Source organism: Ochotona curzoniae, unplaced genomic scaffold, assembly GCF_017591425.1.
Source record: "Ochotona curzoniae isolate NIBS_2020 unplaced genomic scaffold, NIBS_Ocur_1.0 contig_3622, whole genome shotgun sequence".
NCBI classification, from domain to species: domain Eukaryota; kingdom Metazoa; phylum Chordata; class Mammalia; order Lagomorpha; family Ochotonidae; genus Ochotona; species Ochotona curzoniae.
Genome location: NW_024465926.1, coordinates 20,008,186 through 20,029,236, shown reverse-complemented (window position 1 = coordinate 20,029,236; position 21,051 = coordinate 20,008,186). Strand labels below are relative to the sequence as shown.

The 21,051-nt window shown below is 46.8% G+C and overlaps 1 protein-coding gene across 2 annotated transcripts; it reads left to right on the top strand.

The window, feature by feature from the left end:
- Positions 1-2,431: 2,431 nt before the first annotated feature.
- Positions 2,432-20,926, top strand: CCDC113 (coiled-coil domain containing 113). Of its 2 annotated transcripts, XM_040982108.1 has the most exons (9): positions 2,436-2,613; positions 4,101-4,227; positions 5,020-5,181; positions 8,386-8,541; positions 9,302-9,382; positions 11,265-11,420; positions 16,291-16,398; positions 19,684-19,839; positions 20,783-20,926. In XM_040982108.1, exons 1-9 carry the CDS (start codon positions 2,510-2,512, stop codon positions 20,837-20,839), a joined length of 1,107 nt encoding a protein of 368 aa, XP_040838042.1. In that variant the 5' UTR covers positions 2,436-2,509; the 3' UTR covers positions 20,840-20,926. The 2 variants fall into 2 exon arrangements, with proteins under 2 accessions (XP_040838043.1, XP_040838042.1); XM_040982109.1 differs by lacking the exon at positions 5,020-5,181 and having other exon boundaries at positions 2,432-2,613.
- Positions 20,927-21,051: the final 125 nt, after the last annotated feature.

Below are 21,051 nucleotides of genomic sequence, written 5' to 3'. Positions count from 1 at the left end.
TGATTTTGTATCTTGTAATTTTTGTAAATTTTTGATAAACTTAGTAGTTATAGTAGTTTTTTGGTAAACTTAATTGTGCTTTATACATATATAATCATGTACCTGTTAATAAACCCAGTTTGACTTCATTTTTGGTGTGGACTTCTTTTATCTTTTTTCTTTTAATTTTTCTTCTGATCTTCTGACTGTAAAGGGCTACACATACTCATGTAATGGAATGTTATCCAGCCTCAAAAATGCAAGACTTTCTGACATACGCTTCCACTTGGCCAGACCTTGAGGACACTGTGATAAAGTGAAATGAACCAACCAGAAAAGGACAGATCATACCAGCTACCCGGAATAGTCCGCTTTATAGAGAAAAGTAGAGTGGTGGTTTCCAGAAGCTGCAGAAAGGAGTATTGGGTATCAAGTTGTATACTGTATACAGAGTTTGAGTTTGGCAAGTTGGAAAAGTTTTGGAGATTGGCTCTACAACAGTGCAGATTTGATGTTACTGAAGTAAGATCAAAGATTATTTATTTATTTATTTGAAAGTCAAGTTACAGAGAAAGAGAGGGAGAAACAGAGAAGAGAGATATTTCATCTGCTGATTCATAACCTGAATGGGCACAAGAGCTGAGTCTGAACCAGCAGCCAAGAGTTCTTCTGTGTGTCCCATGTGGGTGACAAAGGGTTCCAGATACTCCGGCCGTCCTCTGCTGCTTACCTAGCCATTTGCAGGGAGCCGGGTTGAAGTGGAATGCCAGGACACACATCCAGTGCCCATATGGGTTGCTGGTGTTACAGGCAGCAGTGCTTTACTTGCTACTCCACAACACTGGCCCTGAATATTTTTTTTTATATTGCAAAATCAGATATAGAGGAAGAGAGACAGAGAGGAAGATCTTTCGTCCGATAATTCAATCCCCAAGTGACCGCAACGGCCAGAGCTGAGCTGATCCGAAGCCAGGAGCTCTTCTTGATCTTCCACACGGGTGCAGGGTCCCAAGGCATTGGGCCATCCTCGACTTCTTTCCCAGGCCACAAGCAGGGAGCTGGATGGGAAGCGGGGCTGCCGGGATTTGAACTGGCGCCTATATGGAATCCTGGCACGTTCAAGGCGAGGACTTCAGCTGCTAGGCCAAGCTGCCGGGCCCCATGAAACAAATTTAATTTCTCTCTCTTGGTTTGGGTTCTCCAAGACAAGCTGGAATAGTACATGAAGAGATTTATTTATTGGGAAAAATCTGTAGCCTATCAAGGAGAGAAAACAGGGAATCAGGGCCAGTTAAGAAGTTACTAAAATAATAATAATAATAAGATTAAAAAGAAAAAAGAAAAAAACAAGACAAAGTTGCTAAGGAATCACAATCACCAGTGAACGTGTAAGCTGTTTTGGGCACTGGACTGTGCCAGACCCTGTATCAGCATGCACCCGCGAGAATCAGGTCTGGGGTTGCCTCAGATGAGGTTTCTTCAGAGATCCCCCAACTGAACTGCTGGGCTCAGAACTCTAGCCATGGAAGAAATTGCAGGTTCCATGGTCTAACCATGGAATGCTTGTGTCAGAGCTGGGCCTCCCCCGTGGCTTAGATGAAACAGTGGACAGCATGGCCAGTTGCACATGGAGGATATGGCAGTACACTGGAGCCTGCACAGGACACCTGGTACTAGAACAGAGGAAGGAGGACAGAACAAATTGATCAACTACCCCAGCCAAGGGTTGGCAGTGAAAATCTAGACAAATGGAGACTCTAAGGTAGACTATGTCAGTCAGTGGAGTCTGGAGAGATTTCATCGTGTTTGGAGTGGTGAGATTGGCAGTAATTCAAAACTGTTGAACTATCATAAGCCCTGAAGTGGAACCCTCGGAGCAGTTCCCACTTTGGGGACCCCACGATGGTTGGGAGGCTGGATGTGGCTTTTCCTTTTATCTCTCCCCTTCCCCCAGATACAAGAAGGAAAAAAGAGAATATGATAACGGTCTTACCCACTTTTCTCTAAGTTGCTAAGGATACCTGCATTCCATGTAGGAGGACCTATTCCAAGTATCTGCTCCGCATCTGGTTCCAACTTGCTGCTGATAGGCACCCTGGGAGGCGGACCAAGTGATGGCTCAAGTCTTTGGGCTCCTGCCACCCACGTGACACAGCGCGGTGTAGTTCATGGCTCCTGGCCTTGGCCTGGTCCAGCCCTGCTGTGTGGGCATTTGGGGGAGTAAGCCAGCAGATGAATGATGTCTCTCATTCAAAAAAAAAAAAAACAAACCGTGAATATTTAAATAGTGCTACAGAAGTGAAGCTGAGCATGCGTTAGCGGAGGCTACCCAGCTACATTCCATGCTCTCTGGCCAGCGGTTGGATTGGCTGGGGAAAATGGGGCGGGACCGCATGAAGCCTCACCCCTACAGCCGCGTCCGTCGTCTGGGCAACGCGGCGAGACGCCGGTCGCAGCCTGAGTGACGCAGGATCGCGAGTGCTAGGCTCTCCTAGGCACACTCGGCCTGGACAGGGACTGCTCTGGCAGAATGACGAGTGAAGAAGACTCCGAGAACGTCCTCACCGACTCTCAGGCAGGGGAGGAGAGCGAGCTTCCTGTTATCCAGCTGTGTGGGCTGGTGGAGGAGCTCAGGTACCCGTCGGCCGGCTGCTGGGGCCGCCCGTCTTTACAGTGGATCTGCCCGGAACAGCCAGTCCCGAGCCGTGGGAAGACTGGGGCCCTCTTCTATTACCCAGAGGGCCTGGCCGGGGCAGGGCAGGACGTGTGGGTGTGGTGGGGGGTGTCTGGCTCAGACTGCTTAGCTGCTGACCTGTAGGGTTAGACCGGGTGACCCCTTTCCAATGCTAAAATTGTGCAATGAAATTAATGGGGCGGTAGACTGGGAAAGAAGTTATTGGACTGACTTCAGTATGAGTGACCGTAGGGGTGAGCCAGGTGTAAACATGGAGACTGAAGAATGCCCCCAAATTCTTTATCAGCCTGTTTTAGAATGAGTATATCAAGCAAGTTACATATTAAGATCTCTTGATGTTGAGCTTCAACTTTGGTCTCACAGAATATCCTGGGTTTGACAGCTGAGTGGACAGTACCTCTATATATCCATAAAGGGTTGATGTCAGAAGTGAGCTAATAGGACTGATAGCTACTGCTTTGTAGAACTTTTATGCATTTTACATATGTGTGACCTTATAGCATAACCCAGAAATCCCAGGAGATGCGTGAGACACAATGACAGGAAGGCTAGGTGACTTCCTGTCTTCCCACAGATAGTGGTAGCACTGGGATTTGGATGCAGCTGCAGCTCCACAGACTACTCAGTGCTGAAAAAGCCAGCCACTGCCATGAAGTACTTCCTCTTCAGTCTTTCCTAGTAATCTGAAAAGTCAATTGCACAGGAGTTAAGACTATATGAAAACATCAGAGTTCTTTGTTCTCTCTCTCCACACACACACACACACTTACATGCAATGTATATTTATACACATATACATAATATGTAATATATGAGTCATTAAGGTTGTTATCATGGCATGCATAAGATAAATTAGGCATTTAAAAACCTTCATGTGAAGTTTTACATAGATTATGATAAACTCCCTGTGGATATTTTCATATAAGGGGTGCTTGAAATCAAACAAGTGAGAGATTAAACATGAAGGAAACAATATGGAAAAAATAATAGTCTTACCCACTTTCCTGTAGCCCTTGAACCTTTTTACCCTAATTAACTATGTAAAAATTGTCAAAATTAACAACAACAACAACAAAAAAACCAAGTGAGAGAATTAAAAACCAGATGGAAGCTCTTTCTGTCTCTCCTTCATTCTGTAAATTTATTATCCTAATAAAAATACATCTTTCAAAAAAAACTTGTGGCTCATTAAATATATTAATAAAAATTAAAAATGCTTCAACAGAAATTATTTCAAAGCAGGAGCGGGCGTATAGGCTTTAAAAAAGGAGGGACATGGTTATTAATCCCATTTTATAGTTGAAGAAACTAAAGCACCAAGAAATTCAGTGTCCGAAGGAAGATTGTATGTTACTAATAAGTGTTAACTGCTGGGTATTTGAGATTTAAACTCCTATCAGAATTTAAGTATCCCTCTGTCTTACAGCTATGGAAACTCTGCTCTCAAAACTGAGACAGAGATGTTTGAGAAATATTACACTAAATTGGAGCCCAGAGATCAACACCCTCCACGATTATCAGATATTAAATTATCGGCAGCAGAATTTGCACAGGTACACAAATGAAGGTCTGATGATGATTTTATTTTTTGTCCACCTAAATGCAAGTGTTGTTTGTGTATCTGTCTTGGGTATACCCTCTTTGGCTCAGTGACCAATGGACTATTCTATTTTGAATTCTATCTTCCCCTCCAACAATTTTCCTTTCATGTGAGTATAAAGGGAAAGAATTCATAGTAGATTGACCCTCCCCCAAATATTTTAGTTCACTTGAAAGCATTTTCTTAAACTAGGAGATTTGACAGTTTATAATACCGGGCCAGCCACATAAAGGGGTAAAGTGGACATGGTCATGCTATGTGCATCTGTCCTCTGGGGATTAAACAAATCTTCCTTGAGGCCCTATATTCCTTGTACCACTTGTGGCTTTTGCCTTAGAGACATAGGAAATCTGAGGTTTTTTGTTTATTTATTGGTTTTGTTGAGCACTGTACCTCCACTGCACTTCGTTTCTCCTCTGTGTTCAGTTTAGGAAACACCAAGCTCCTGACTTTGACTTGAATGCTGGTCTGCAGAGGCTTCATGGTATTTCCACCCTTGAGACATGCCTCCCTTATTTATTTTCAGTTCATTGTCAAATTCAGGCCCTTACAGAGCTTTACAGTGACTTGTGAAGTACATGTCACCTCAGCCAAATATCCTAGTCCCCTTTCATCCTAAGTGTATGGCCTCCCTGACAGTCATTTAGGGTGATCTCTAGGTCTGAGGGATCATTGTGATGCCCAGCCTGGCATATTTAACTACTAATTCCTCTTTGACTGTGGCTTTGTTTTTATTTGTTTGCAGTTACGAGGCAGGCGAAGATCCAGGACCCGCACTGGTATGGACCGCGTGGTAGGCCTCAGTGTTGACCAGAAACTTGAGCTTGTACAGAAGGAACTGGAAGACACAAAGGAAGAGATAAGTCACATGAGGGCAAATGCAGAACGGGACCTTCAACACCATGAGGTATTCCTATCTCTGCTCCCTGGGCTCTCACTACCACCTCAATGGAAAGTACCCTTAGTATGTCCGTGTCATGTTGGCAGACAATAGCCGCACCAAATTGTGGGCCTATCTTTAAGGAGCTTATCACCTGCCCAGGTAGGCAATAAATTTCAAACTTATTTTTTAATGGAAAATTTTCAAAAATACACAAATGTGGAGAGGTAGAACACAAACAAATTGCTGTGTTCTCAAACCTGAAATACAACCATCACCCACATGTAGCCACTGTTTCATTGGTGTCTCCATTTTCCTTCTTCCCATTGAGTTATTATGAACTGAATCCTAGACATATCAGTGATCTGTAAATATTTCAGTATGTTTTTAAGATATGGAATCTTTAAAAAAAAACTTAAACACAATATCCGTCGATGCCCATAAACATTTACAACAAATCTTTAATACCATGAGAGGTTGAAGTTACGTCGGTGTTTGGGGTGGAAAATCCTTAAGGCATCCTTTAGACACAGCACTCACAACCATGAACCATTCCTCTTGGTTGTTCTGGCTTGATACAGTGTATGATGTAAATGTCAAGTGCAGAGAGATCAAGGTGGGCAATAATGATCAAAAAGGATTTTGTGAAGAATTGGAGCTTAAGGTGGGACCTGGGTTGGACCCTTCAAAGACCAAAAAGTTGCTAAATCCTGATGCCAGCTGCTGAGAGATGGTGGCTCAGGTGTGACAGGTCCTAGGGATGGTGGAACGTGAGGATGGAGTGGGTGTTTGAGCTGTTCTTCTGGACACTGAGCCCTGTGGCTCTCAGGCCTTCCTGAACAGAGAGCTACTCTGCAGCCAAGGATCATGAAAGATTCATACTATCCAGAACCCAGAAAAGCCCAATACTTTGCAAGAACTGGAAGTGCTGATGGAAGGCTGCAAGGAGGTTCAGGAGATAAACGAAGATGACTAACAGAATTAAAACCAACAATAACTCATTGCTTTTTGGCGACTTGTATTGAGCTATGTTTAAGAGTAAAACTTTAGATTATTCCCACTCAGAGATGGTAGGGGGCCCTCTGGCTCCTGGGCCACCACTGGGGTGGCTGGTTCATAAAGGCCTGGGGGTGTGGGCTTCAGGGGCCAGGAGGATAGCTCCTGCTGGGCTGTGTGGGGACCTGAGGGCTCACGCCCAGATAGGTGGGGCAAGCCTGGGGATTTCCTCACGTGATTGGTTCTGGGCAGGGTAGGAGGTGGGGAGGGGAGAGCCGCAGGTTAGCATGCTGATGTGGTGGGCTGGTTTCCAGGCTTGGGGAACTTTTAAAGGGTCTGTATCTTGGGTATGTGGAGGGATACAGTCCCAGGCCAGCACATATGCCACGAGCCTGGGCTCAGGGACTGTGGATTGGTCAGGTAAGGGGTAGAGGTATGAGGGGGAAGGAGGACCACTGAGGGAGCGTGTTGCATGTGAGGAATGGCTTCTGAGGAACATCCAACAACAAGGCCACTGCACTGTACTTGTAGTTAAGTGAGGGGGCTGAGACTAGGCGGTTTGGAGGGGAGAGGCCAGAGGACCTTTATGGGACAGACAGATACACCAGCTCATGTGGAAGACCTGTGTTGGGCTAGTTAGCATGCACCACAGCTGACTACTACTCACTGGTGTACACTAAAGGTAGGGTTGGGGGACTCGCTGGCAGGGTTAGTACATGCCAATGAGTATTGGAACAGGGGATGGGTCACGTTAGGCTGGGTCATGACACTAACCAGCATGTGAGAAAACCAGGTCTGGGGGCAGACTGGGAGGGATATGTGGGCTCACCCCTGTGGAACTGCAGTTTCTTCTGTTTAGCTTAAGAGCTGAGGGTGGTGACCAGCTGAGCTAGGCCTGACCATTGATCCCTCTGACACTCATGGATATTGAGGTTGGGAACAGGCTAGGCAGGTTGAAACTGTAGTCCCTACAGGTGTACCTCAAAATAGTGTGAGTTAGGCTGGGCTGCAACATTCACCAGCTCATACAAAGGCCAGGATATAGGGGGCCAATATGCCAGGTAAGGGCCTAACACCTGCTAGTGCATGTATGAGTTGGGTCTGGGAATGTGTCTGGGGAAACTTGGGCAACTCATCTGGTGGGCCATAGTTCCTTCTGGTGAGCATGTGCTCCAGGCCTGGGTGTTGGTTGGGCCAGGCAAGGTAGCTCAACCATTGGCAAGTATGTGGGTTCGTTCTGGAGAGGGGTAGACCAAGCAGGGCTGGGATGTGCAGGAGTTAGGCTGGTGTGTGGGTCATGCAGGGCTAGGCTATCACACCTACCAGTGATGAAAGTATGAGCCAAGGATGAAAGCAGACTGGGCAGGGCTAGGCTGCAGCCCCCATCAGCAAGATTGGGACTAGGACAGGTTGGGCCAAGCCAGACTGCAGTGTCCAATGGCAAAGGCCAAGATAGGGGATGGGTCAGAGCAACCACTGCACACACAAGAGCTGTGGCTGGGACCAGGCCTGGTTGGTGAGCTAAGGGGTTGGTGAGTTAAGGGGCTGTCCTGGTTGGGTTGTGGTTCCCACTGGTGAACATGAGAGCCGGAATGGGGACGATGATCTGAACTGGTCATGACTGCATTGTCCCTTGGCGTGGTGTAGACTGTGTCTGGTATGGGGGTACTCCAGACTGGGCTAAACTCCAGCACTTACTGGTGCTCATGAGAATCAGGGTGGGTGTAGAACAGCCTGGGCTAAGTCTCTGCCCCTGCTGAACCACATGAGAGCTGGGTCTGGGCGTGGACCAAATACAGTTGGGCTGTGGCGACCAACAGTAAGAACCAGAATGGGTGTGAACCCATTGGGCAAGGTTACTATTCCTACTAGGACAGGAGGTATACTAAGTCAGGCTGGGCCAAAAACCCACAGATCTGCACAAGATCTGCCACTGGGAAGAGACATGATAGAGGAGCTTGGGGAACTCCTCTGTCAGGACAGTCCCTGCAGTTGAGTGCAGGAATCATGATATGGAACAACCCAGACCAGGTAAAGTTACAGTGCTCACTGGCTAATGTGTGGCTCAGGTCTGGGGGTGGGCCAAGCTGGGCCAGTGCATAACATCCACAGATCTGAGAACTGTGTGTGTGTGTTTAAAGACACCATGGGGGCCTGGAAACTTATGTATCCTTCTAGCATATGTCCTTAAGAAATTCTGGAAACTTTCTCCTCCCTGTGTGCTGGTTCTCCTAGGCTATCATTGAGGAAGCTGAAATTCGAGAGACTGAAGTTCAGAAAGCAGTACATGACTTTGAAAAAGATATCCTGAAAACCATATCCAAGAAGAAGGGGAGTATTCTGGCCACTCAGAAAGTGATGAAATATATCGATGACATGAACCGTCGGAGGGTGAGTTGATTGGTGCTTAGAGCTTTGGCCGGGAGGAAAGGATCCTGTGGGAATGACTGAGAAAAAGATCTCTGTGAGTCAGCCTGGCTCCCTGTGGTCCTGTTTAGGATAACACATGAAACACAGTGTGTGTTTGTATTTTCAGGGCATATTTATCATAGCTAAGATCAAACAGGATGATGTTAACAGTGTATCAGATTGACTTCTTTTATGGTTGCTTCAAAATCTGGTGTATTTTCTTGGGGACAGGTGTGCGGTTGGGCTGGTTCATGGAGTGAGGCAAGAACATCTCAGCCACTTTGCATTCCCTATTTATGAGAGGGATTGGGGGCTGGCAAAGGTGAAAGAATTTGGGAAAGGAGGCTGCTCCTTCGTTCCCAGAGATTTTGCAGAATGGAAGGTATTTACTTACGATTCCTAACCTTGGTGTGTTAATTAACATTTTATAGGCTACCTTGAGACTAAAAGGCCAAAGACTTATGAGATGACTTTGTTGGGAAAGACCCCTCCAGTAGGGCTAAACTCCAAATAGTTTGACTTTAAAAGTAATAGAATATTTTCATGGAGCAGACCTGATTTGTGCTCTGTGGTCAGAAGTGAAATTCCACCGCAACACCAGCTTAGATCGAAGGCAAAGGACCTGCAGAAGAGTGGCTGCATAGTAGAGCTCCAGTTCTGGATCTCAGCCCCAAGCCAGCAGTAGTTCAAACCTTCAGGGAGGTAAAACAGAAATGGATTAAAATATGCCTCTCCTTTTTAGGATAATATGAAGGATAAATTACGTTTGAAAAATGTTTCTCTCAAAGTTCAAAGGAAAAAAATGCTTTTGCAATTAAGGCAGGTATGTGATTCTCTTTTTAAAATTTATTTTTACTTTAAAACATTTTGTTTTTAATATTGTTTACATAGCTGAGAGGGAGGAATGCCCATCTGGGCCTCTGGATTCTGTCTCTTTTTGCCTTTTGTGGTGGACTGAATCCTGGGCTCCCAGATATGTCCATGTCATCGTTCCTGGAATCTGTACAAATGGATAATTTACATGGCAGAAGGATTTTGAACTGTTGCTCATTTAAGGAGGATATTCAGATGGAGGGTGAATCCTGGATTAGGTGGGCTTGATATACTCAATCTTTTTTAAAAGGATTTATTTATTTTTGTTGGAAAGTTAGTTTTACAGAGAGAAAAGGAAACAGAGAAAGGTCTTGCATACACTGGTTCACTCCCCAAATGGCTGCAACGGTCGGAGCTGAACAGATCCGAAGCCAGGAGCCAGGAACTTCTTCTGGGTCTCCAACAATGGTACAGGGTCCTAAGGCTTTGGGTTGTCCTCTACTGCTTTCCCAGGCCACAAGTAGGGAGCTGGATGGAAAGTGGAATAGCCAGATACAAACTGGTGCCAATATAGGATCCTAGCACATGCAAAGCAAGGATTTAGCCATTGAGACGTTAATGTCCCAAATGGCTTTAATGACATAAAATGACTAATGGGAAACCTAAGACTCTCCTCTTTGATCCTCTAGCAGTATCTACTGTTGTAGGATGATCCCCATGGAGGATCTGCTAAATTAGCTGGAAGCTTGCCCAGGCCAAGAAAGGGCTAGCCTTGTTCTGCTGTTCTGAGTGGTCCTTATCTGCAATGGTGTGCCCAGTGTAAGCTCCACCCTTGCAAGAGTTGATAAACTGGAGTTGACACAGGAGAGCAAGCCCAGTGGAAAGGGGAATAGAAACCACATTGGTAGCTTGGGGACTGATGAGCTAGTTCAAGGTCCCAAGGCTGCAGTGGGAAGAAACAACACATGGACTGGAAGGGTGCCGAGGGCAGAGGAGTGGTGCGAGGGTAATAAGGTTGGAGTTGTCAGAGAAGTAGATTTGAGTTCATTGTAAGACAAATGGTGCCCCTGTGGAACATCTTGTATCTCTTAGGTTCCTGGTTCAGGGCTTTATGCAAGCTCAGGTGTCTTAAAGCGGGGCCTTCAGCAGAGATGGGGAATGGATGGGTGACCCTTAACCTAGAGCCACTGCTGCACAGAGATGACAGGGTTACGGCCTCTGTTCTCACAGACGGGTGGGCAGTGGTGTTGTGAGAGAAGGCAAAGGTCCTAACTGCTATACAGCGGCAGCACAAACCAGGACCCTATCAGCTAAAAGCTTCTAGAACTCAGCGAAGAGAGATGACCTTCAGATGTGGCTCACAGGTGGAGCCCTGGAGCTGGAGGAGGGTGGGTCATACAGGGGCTTAAAGTAATTATTGTTTTGTTTGGAGGAAGGCAGGGAAGAGGCATTCCAGGAACTAGCACAGTATGGGTAGAATGTGGGGCTTACCACAAGTGAAGATGGCATAGACCAGGCAGGCAGTTAGGAGGAGGCCAAGCCAGGTCAGTAACCCACCCACAGGGCAGAAATGTCATCTAATGAAAGAAGGAAAAATTATCTGCTTTTTATGGGGTCTCCAGGCTTCAAAATGTTTAAATGGCTGCATTTCTACTTACTTAGATACCCTTCCTCCCTCCCAGTATGTACTCATTGAGGCTGAGGGCATTGTAATTGCTCAGACCTCCATCCCCAGTGCCCGGTGTCACTCGTGGCACCAAGCAGCTGCCAGTACTTTTGCTGGGTGACTGAATGTGACCAAGCTCCCGATGTCACCAAGCAAGTGTGCAGGATGTGGGCCGGGCCTTCGGAAGTGACAGCTGACTGCCATCTTCTCCCATTCTGAGCTGTAGAAGGAAGAGGTGGGCGAGGCCCTCCACAATGTTGATTTTCAGCAACTGAAGATCGAGAATGCTCAGTTTTTAGAGACAATTGAAGCAAGGAATCAAGAACTGATCCAGTTGAAGATGGCATCTGGAAACACCCTGCAGATCCTCAACACGTACAAGGTAAGACCTGGCCCCAGGGCTTCCACACCAAGCTCTGGCACCACTGTCACTTCACTCAGCACTTACGTGTCCCTTGCTGAGCCGCTGTCCCCTGAGTTCTGTTGCCTCAACAAAGCCATGGCTCCTAAAATTCCCTGAATGGGCCCACAACCCTGGCTGCCTCGGAGAACCACCTGGGAGCTTTTACTTTTTAAAAAATATAGCAGTGCCCTAGTCCCACCTTTATGTTAAGGAGTAGAGATTGTGCAGCTGGCTTTTTTCTTTTTACTCTCCAGATGATTTTTAATGCAGCATGATTTAAGAGCTAACTGCATTCAGGGCCCTGTTTCATTGAGGTGTGTAGTAAGCACTTCACTTAAAACCCTGCGCTGCAAAGCAGGTTTAGCTATAAATCAGAAAACTGCTGAATAATTTATCAACCAAATGCAACCCTTTGGGGGAGGGAAAACAGGCACTATTAATAATTAAAGAGGAAAGGACATAATTAAGGAGGGTCTGTGGGCTGCCCTCAGTGGACCAGACCATCTGGTCAGTCTATTAATGACCATCGAATTGCAGCCGTCAGCTTGTGAGCTAAAACTGGCCCTTAGAGAAGATTATTTGGAATCGATTAGATGGGAGAAGAATAACTTTGAAGCCCAATCAATCAAAATCCATTACTTTCCAAGAAATTCCATTTTTCCGCATATAGACCTCTATTTTAAAATATTAAACTCAGTTTTATAATTTGGGTTTCATCAATAAAAGCTTTTGTGGGAGGTTTCTTATTTTTTCCCTCTGTTAACATGAGTTACTACATAGCATCTACAATTTTGCCTCTGGGTTTGCAAAGTGTGAAATATTTACTATGTGTTTCTTCACAGAGAAAGCCTGAAGGCTTTGGCCTGCTGCTTATGTGGCAGTGGTGGCTGTGGGTTTACCTAACTTATAGGTGGGCTTCATTTGGCCCATACAGTGTCACTGAGAAAAAAAAAATGTGAATTCAAGTGTGCAGGCTTGTATTTGTCTGACTGGAGTTTTGTTTTTTAACAATTGAAAAAAAAAAAAAACAACAACAACCCTGAGGCTCAACAATGCAAAATTTTTGTCAAATTCAAGCATCATGTTCATGACAGAGGTGGGACCCCTGGTTCAGTGTGTGCCCCATCCAGCAGCCATCCCCTAGTGGAAATGTGTGGAAAATCTTACACTGGCAGTTGGGAATTCATGCCTGAGGCACATCCCGCAGATCACACACTTCTGGCATCAGTGCTCAGTTAACCTGATCACTTGTCTCAGTAGGAAGCCAACCTCCTGAGTCCCAGTCCCTCAGTGCCTGGACACATGACTCATCTGTGCTTTAACCACATTGGACCTTGCACTTAGCCTGTGCAATCCAGGAAATAGCACAGGGGCCCATCTGGTCTTGTGGAGTATGGGAGAGGGGACTACTGCTGTATAAAAAGAAACTGCTGGGTGCCATGGCCTGAGCTCTTCTGGATGCTTCTCAACACACAGGTGGAGACTGTTGGCAATAGCTGGGCAGCAGTGACACAGGCCACAGTGAGCAGCATGGGAGCCGCTGGGGTCCAGATGCAAGTGGCCTGTGTCTGCTTAGAGGCCCATTGTATATAATGCTAACCAGATGGCAGCGTTTGGGAGCAGGCACGCCATAGGCAGGGTGGAGGTGGACAAGGAACGCCAGGAGAAGCAGTCCTGCTCTTCAACTCTGGGTCTCCGTCTTCAGGGGTCCTGCTGGGAAGGAGGCAAAACAACTTGGAGTTCTGGAATCAGACCTCAACTGGTTTGAATGGGGGTTTGCTGGGGGGAACACCTCACCTTTAGCTAATGTTTTGTGAGTGCCAGGATGTGGTCCTGTCTGAGCTGTGCCACGTCGCCAGCATAGGAGGCAACGTGACCTGCACAAGCAGGCCCACAGCCAGTTGCTTGAGCTGCTTAAAATTGAGATGTGTTTGGCTGTAGCAGGAGAGGGTGGGAGGGACGACTTAAGAGATAACTCTGAGGCACCTGTGTGTGAGAACTTGCTACAAACATCCAGAATAACTTCACTGTCAAAGCACCAAAATGTGACTCATTACAGCTGCAGGGAATCCCTCACCTCTGTAAGCTAATGATTGGGTGCCTTGTGGTAGGTAGGGTTCCAAGGTTTCCCAAAGCTCTCCCCCTGGGTTACACAGCCTGTATAAGTTCCCAGCCAGGACAGTGAATAGGACGGTTCTCTTCTGCTCTGTGGCTAGGTTTTCTGATATGGCACAGTTGACTGAAAGGCAGGGCAGTCAGCTATCATTGCTGTGGGCCTGACCTGGTCATGTGAGCCCCCTGAAAGCAGAACACCTCTGGAAGGGAGATCAGAGACGTGAAGCCCAAAGGCTGTTTGTTAGTTCGAGAATTCCCCACTGCTAGGTTACAGGCAGAGGGGCGCCTCAAGGAGCTGAGACAGTGGGGACCTCAGTTGCACAACCTTAAGGAAATGCATTCTACCAGCTGCTGGGCGGCTTGGAAAAGAACACCAAGCCCCAGAGGAGAACCTATGCTTTGGGTTCATCCTGGCAGGGCCCAGGACAGGAAGTGCAGCCTCCCTCACTGTGCGGGGGGCGGGGAGGGAGTCTGTGATTTCCAAAAACCATACAACAGTAAATGGGGATTGCTGTGGGCACAGAGCCTGCGGCCACTTATGCCGAAGCCCTGGAAAGCCAATGCTTATCTCTCCAAAGCAGCCTCCTTCACTGGATGACATCATATCTCAGCATCGCCGATTTAGCTTATCACACTTGTGTAAGGACCTTGCCCCAGCTGAGCCCCTGACTCCCTTCCTGTTGCCCCGAGGGTCCATCTGTTCCTGCCCCACTTTTCTAAGTTGTTGGATGAACATCTCCTTTCCACTCAGCAGTGTCCTGCCTCTACCTCCCTACCTGGCAGCTGAACGCCCTCAGCCTGGTCTCTTATTCTAATGTAGAGTGGTTGTGATGGGGGAGGCGTGGGATATGAACCTCAAAATAGTAAGGGATTGGACTGGGATTGTGGCATATTGAGTAAAGCTTTCTGTGACTGGTATCCAAAATGGGTGCTGGTTTGTATCCTGGCTGCCCCACTTCTGATCTAGCTCCCTGCTAATGGCCTGAGAGAAGGAGCAGAAGATGACCCGTGTACTTGGCTTCCTCATGCCCATGTGGGAGGCCCAGATAAAGCTCTGGGCTCTTAGCTTCAGCCTGGCTCATCCTTGGCCATTCCAGTAGGTGGAAGATCACTGTCCTTCCCTCTGTCTCTCTGCCTTTCAAATAAATAAAGATTTTTTTTTGTTGGTTTTTCTTTCTAAGATTTATTTATTTTTATTGGAAAGTAGATGTAAAGAGAGGAGGAGAGAAGAGGAAGATCTTCTGTCTGATGATTCACTGCTCAAGTTGCCGCTACAGCCATAGCTGAGCTGATATGAAGCCAGGAGCCAGAACCTCTTCCGGGTCTCCCACATGGGTGCAGGGTCCCAAGGCTTTGGGCCTTCCTTGACTGTTTTCCAAGGCCACAATCAGGGAGCTGAGTGGGAAGTGGGGCTGCTGGGATTAGAACTGGCTCCCATTATGGGATCCTGGTACATACAAGGTGAGGATTTTAGCCACTAGACTGTCCAGACACTGTTTTTATAGTGAAGGCTGGAAAAGGAATGGGAAGAGGAATGTCCTCCCAGATGCTCTCCTGTCCCCCAGGCAGGTGGCTCCACACTCTTGTGTCCCATCTAATTTGTGACACTTGATGGTAGTGGTCCTGTTCCCTTTTCTCTCATCTTTCAGTCTGTGTCTGTCTCTCACCTACTGTCTCAGCTCCTTTTAGGCCTTCTCAAGCTGTTTCCTTAGCTTGGCACATACCTGACTGAACTTTTCAGCTGTGTTTCCCGCATTCCTTCTGCAGGGGAAATCCTGCACTTCCTGGCTGCTGTCCTGGCATTGTTACAGCCTGGCACACCTGCAGTTTGACATTGTTTTTTTTACAGTGATTTGACTCCCCTGCTCCATTCCAGCTGTGAGCCAGCCTCCTGGTAGTAGGACAGAGGTGGTCTGACTGACCAGTGCCTGGTACAGGCTGGCTACATCTTGGGGTTTGTTGAGTGAACCCCCTGAAACTCCTGACTCCTTCCCTTGCCCAGTCTTCAGTCACATGGAGAGTACCCCAGCTCCTTTGGCTCATTCTGCCCTCTGGGAAAGAGAGTGGTCCAAAAGGGGCCAGTCTCAGAAGCAGGGGCCTATGGGAGTTGGTGAAGGGGAAATGCTATGAGGGGAGTCTGGGAAGTTAGCAGGCCCAGCCTCATCCAGTAATAGAGCCTGTGGGCTGTGGAATCACATTGCCTGGGTTCAAGTCCTGACTCCTCCGTCTGTGTGGATGTGGACAAATTGCTTCATCTTCCCCAAGGTTTAGTTTCCTCACCTGAGAGTGGGTGTGACAGTAGCGACTGTTTTGTGTGGAGTGTTCCTCCCTCTACATGTATGTGAGGTAGCCAGGGCGGCTGCTTGCTGAGGGTTCCTCACATACCCAGTGTTGAGTTCAGCACTCCACTGGGAAATCTTTTAGCTTCCTCCACAACCCTGCAAGGGGACTGTGCTGCATTTGGGGAGGTTCTGAGACTTGCCTCAAGTAGTGGGGCAGGATTTGAGTGCTGGTATGCATGAGTACTTGGCCTCTCTGGCTGAGGGCAAGATCCCCTAGGTCCTGTCCTGCCCTGCCTATTTCCCAGATAGCAGTTTTCTGAAGCTGACAGACCCAGAGGGCCAAGATGCTAATGCTTTGCTCTTGCTTTGCTCCTGCTTAACAAAGGGCTATCCATTCTTCTTGCCATTCTGAGAGGTTTTCCTAGCTCAAAACTTGCTGTGTTGTATTTCAGAGTAAACTTCAAAGAGCAATGGAAACATACATCAATCTGGACAAAGAGATCTTGCTGAGAAGTGAGCTACTTGACAAAATTCAAAAGGAAACCCTACAAGCGGAGGAGGTAGGAGAGAACAAAATGTGCTGTGTCTGATGATCCTCTCCTGTCTGCAAGGGACTGAGTCAGTGTCTCCAACCATCCAAGCCACTGTGGTTACTCATCTAGGAAAGCCTGCATCATAAACGTCTCAATAGCTCTGGGCCACCAAAGTAGAAAGTAGCATTTGATGACTTACAGATTTGTGGTGTTGGATTTTACTGCTGGACTATATTCTAGAGACAGCAGGCAAAATAAAACACTCCTGGAATTCAATAACACTCAAGAATTCCTTAATTCGTTTTTTCTTTTTATTGCAAAGTCAGATTTATATAAAAAAAGAGGAAAGACAGAGAGGAAGATCTTCCTTCCAATGATTCACTCCCCAAGTGACCGCAATGGCCAGAGCTGAGCCAGTCCAAAGCCAGAAGCCAGGAGCTCTTCCAGGTCTCCCACGTGAGTGCAGGATCTCCCTGGGCCGTCCTTGACTGCTTTCCCAGGCAATAAGCAGGGAGCTGGATGGAAAGTGGCGTAGCAGGGATTAGAACCGGTACCCATATGGGATCCCGGTGCGTGTAAGGTGAGGACTTTAAACACTAGGCCACTGCACCATCCCCTTTATTATGTATATGTAAGAATTCTTGTGTTTTGAAGATTTGTTTGAAAGATAGAGTTATGGGGGGTTGTCAGCTTTTTAAAAGAAGATTTATTTTATTTTCATTGGAAAGTCAGATATATAGAGAGGAGGAGAGACAGAGAAGACAATCGTCCTTCTGCTGGTTCACTATCCAAGTGGTTGCTACAGCTAGAGCTGAGCAGATTCGAAGCTAGGAGCCAGGAGCTTCTTCGGGTCTCTGCAAGGTCTCAAGGCTTTGGGCCATCCTTGACTGCTTTCCAAGGCCACAAGCAGGGAACTGGATGGGAAGTAGAGCAGACAGGATTAGAATTGGCGTCCATATGGAATCCCAACGCATGCAAGGCGAGGACTGATAGCTGCCAGGCCACTGTACTGGGCCTGAAGTTTTTTTTTTTTTACAGATTTATTTATTTTTATTGGAAAGTTAAATTTCCAGAGAGAAGGACAGACAGAAAGGTCTTCCGTCTGCTGCTGTACTCCTCAAATGGCTGCAATGGCTGGAGCTGAGCTGAGCTGAAGCCAGAAGTCAGGAGCCTCTTCTGAGTCTCTAACATGGGCACAGGGTCCCAAGGTGTTGGGCCATCTTCTACTGCTTTCCTAGGGCACAAGCAGGGAGCTGGATAGGAAGTGAAGCAGCCAGGATACAATTTGGCACCTATATGGGATCCTAGCACGTGCAAAGCAAGGATTTTGCCACTTAGGTTATCATGCCTGGCCCAAGAGATTTTTTAACTGCTGGTTTACTTCCCAAATGGCTGCAACAGCCAGGGCTGGGCCAGGCTGAAGCCAGGAACTCTGTTTCCAGTGCTGTCACATGACTAGCAGGGGCCTAAGACCTTGGACCATCTTCCACAGTTTTCCTGGGACTTCAAGTGACATTCTGATATGGGATGTTGATGTTGTAATTGGTGGCTTAATACAAAGTTCCACAACAGCCCCCAAATTGACCTCAACAGCCAGGGCTGGGCCAGATCAAAGCGAGGTACCTGGAATTCAGTCCAAGTCTCCCATGTGCGTATCAGGGACCCAGAGTGAGCCAGGTATCATCTGATGTCTCCTACAATCTCATCAACAAGAAATTGGATTAGAAATGGAGTGGCTGGAATTTAGACCAGACACACGGATAACGAATGTGGCTATCTCAAATGGTAACTTAGAAATTACACCACCAATGTGGTACTTTAAAAACTTGATGGGAAATTAAAAATTTGTTTTGTTGAAAGAAATTTTTAAATCCATGTATATATGTCTTTAAAAGTTCATGGGAGGGCCCGGCGTGGTGGCCTAGTGGTGAAAGTCCTCGCTTTGTACGTACCAGGATCCCATATGGGCATCAGTTCTAATCCCACTAGCCCTGCTTCCCATCCAGTTCCCTGCTTGTTGCCTGGGAAAGCAGTCAAGGACTGCCCAAAGCTTTGGGACGCTGCACCTGTGTGAGAGACCCGGAAGAAACTCCTGGCTCCTGGCTTTGGATTGGCTCAGCTCTGACTATTGTGGTCACTTGGGGAGTGAACCATCAGATGGAAGACCTTCCTCTGTCTCTCCTCCTCTCTTTATATTTGCCTTTCCAATAAAAATAAATCTTTAAAAAAAAAGTTCATGGGAAATGTGCATTATGAAAAGGCTGCAGAAATTTCAAAAAATTTTTGGCACTATGATAAACGTATTTAAAAAAAAAGTTGAGATCCAGAAAAACTTCCTATCCATTAGGTTACTAGCTAGCTTCCGACAGTGGCTCAGGCTGGGTCTGGGTCAAAGATGGGAGGCTGGGAACTTGGAAAGGGCTCAAGTACTTGAACCATCACTGCTGTCCTCCATGTTGCTGGAATCAGAATCTGGAGTCAGGAATTGAACTCAGATACCCCGATGTGAAAGTTGGGTATCTTCTATAGGCAAACACCTAGCACCTATATTTTCATACCATTTTCCACGAGCCTTTTGAAGCGCCCTCGTACGTACACGATGGAAAAATATATAGCATTAAAAAGGAAGGCAATTCTGACAATATGCTACAACATTAGTGACCCTGGAAGTCATTATGCTATGTGAAATTAGACATTCACAGCAGGACAAATACTGTAGTACTCCACGTAGAAGAGGCATTGGGAGGAGTTGGATTCATTGAGGTGGAATGTCTCGGTCTCCAGGGCCCAGAGGATGGAATGGGAAATTTGAGTTTAATGGGTTCAGAGTTACAGCTGGGAAGCTGACCAAGTCCTGGAGATGGATGACAGTAGGAGTTGCACAACATTGTGAATATACTCAGGGCAGTGCCACTGCTCTGTGTGCTTTTAAAATGGTTACAGTTGTAAACATTTTATGAATTTGAAAAAAAAAATGGAAAGTGAATTGAGACTGATGAAAACTTATATTTTTTCTCATACACAGAAAAGAAAAATTTAAGGAATCTAGATAAAGAAAATATCTTCCTAGTCTAAGAGGAGGGGAAAGGAGACTTAGACTGGAGTTTGTAAACTGAATTCAAACATCTCCATCCTTACAAAATCACAATCCTGTGTTTCTCCTCCCCCTCCGATCTTTGAAAAAATGTGTTTAGAATTGTATTGAAATTTGGATGAGAGTGGTCAGGGCTGGGAGAGGAATTCGTAGAACAGGAACCACCAGGATCCCCTGTGTGTGATTGGTCTCCCCTTGTGCCTCCATCCCCACCCCAGGATCGGGCCAAAGCTGAGGCTATGAACAAGAGATTGCGGAGGCAGCTGACAGAGTTCCGGGCGCCCCGGGTGATGGTGTATGTCCGGGAGAAGATTCTCAATGGGGACCTGGAGAAGAGCATCAAGATGTGGGAGAGGAAAGTAGAAATTGCAGAGGTGAGTCCCAGAGAACCCCAAGTTAGTGTTGCATCTTGTTGACTTGGTATTGCCAGAAGATGGTTGTGTCTCATATTCCCTCAATAGTACGGCTTAGGAAGGCGGCTACTTGGACATGTAGCACCTATAAAAGAATCTCAGCCAGGGCTCCACCTGTTAACCCCAAATCACTATTTGATTCTAAAAAAAAAAAAAAAAAACCCAAAAATTCCCTTTTTATTGTGAAGAGAGAGCCTGGTGGAATAGTGTTTCATGGTTGTTTGTTTTTCCAATAAAGCATAGACTCCTTCCACACCACAGATAATTTAGTGATTTCTGTTTTATACATGGAAAAGCCCAGTGTTTGTTTTTTTAACACATAAGGTAATAATGAAATTTTAATATCACTTAGAACTCGATTGCAAGCACTTACATGGATGCCCTGGGTCTCTGCGGCCTCTGATGTGGAGCATTGTGCATGGGTAGCACTCCTGCTCCTCATGAGCTGCGGAACAGACACGAACCACACGGAAACACCATGCTGACCGCTACAGCTACCATGGCAGCTGCAGACTGTGGTCACTTAGTAGACTTGGCTAGATTGCCTTGAAAACCCAAACAGGTCACTTAGAAAACCAGGAGCTCAATGTTTTCATGTGTCCTCCTCTCTCTAGCATCTAAACTTGGGCCCATCAAGTCTGGAGCTGAGAGGCAGCAGGGGATCACAGCAGGAACCTGCCACTCCCCAAACAGCAGCACACTCCTGATAGAACCCTTGGCCATGGGCCCCACCCCTTAGTGGCCCTGCCCAGCCGCACAGCACATGGGCACAACACTGCCACACACACGGTTGTCTATATTGTCAAGCAGGGCTGGAGGAGGGTTGCATTCTGAATAGCCATATTCAGCTTTTCCCAAGTGACTTTCTCCCCTCTCTCCTCTCCCTTCTCTTTCATTTTTGCAGATGTCCTTAAAAGGCTACCGCAAATCTTGGAATAAAATGAAAGCAACGAATGAGTAGTCACAGTTTGGCCTCTGGGAAGTAGCCAGAGGCAGGCCCTGGCTGGCAGACTAAGAAGTAATCCATTAAAGTCATAAGCTCTTTTTAGCCACGGGGGTCCTCTCACTGTTCCCTGTGCTAGCTGGTGCCCCCCACCAACTAACCATCACAACCTGGGTCACATCTGTGTTGTCTCCCCACCGCACCACTTTGCCGGAATATTTTCACAGCCT

Coding starts and splice junctions, on each gene's coding strand:
- CCDC113 (XM_040982108.1), top strand. CDS start 2,510: ATGACGAGTGAAGAAGACTCCGAGAACGTCCTCACCGACTCTCAGGCA. Junction 2,614..4,100: donor GGGCTGGTGGAGGAGCTCAG/GTACCCGTCGGC, acceptor TCTGTCTTACAG/CTATGGAAACTCTGCTCTCA. Junction 4,228..5,019: donor CGGCAGCAGAATTTGCACAG/GTACACAAATGA, acceptor ATTTGTTTGCAG/TTACGAGGCAGGCGAAGATC.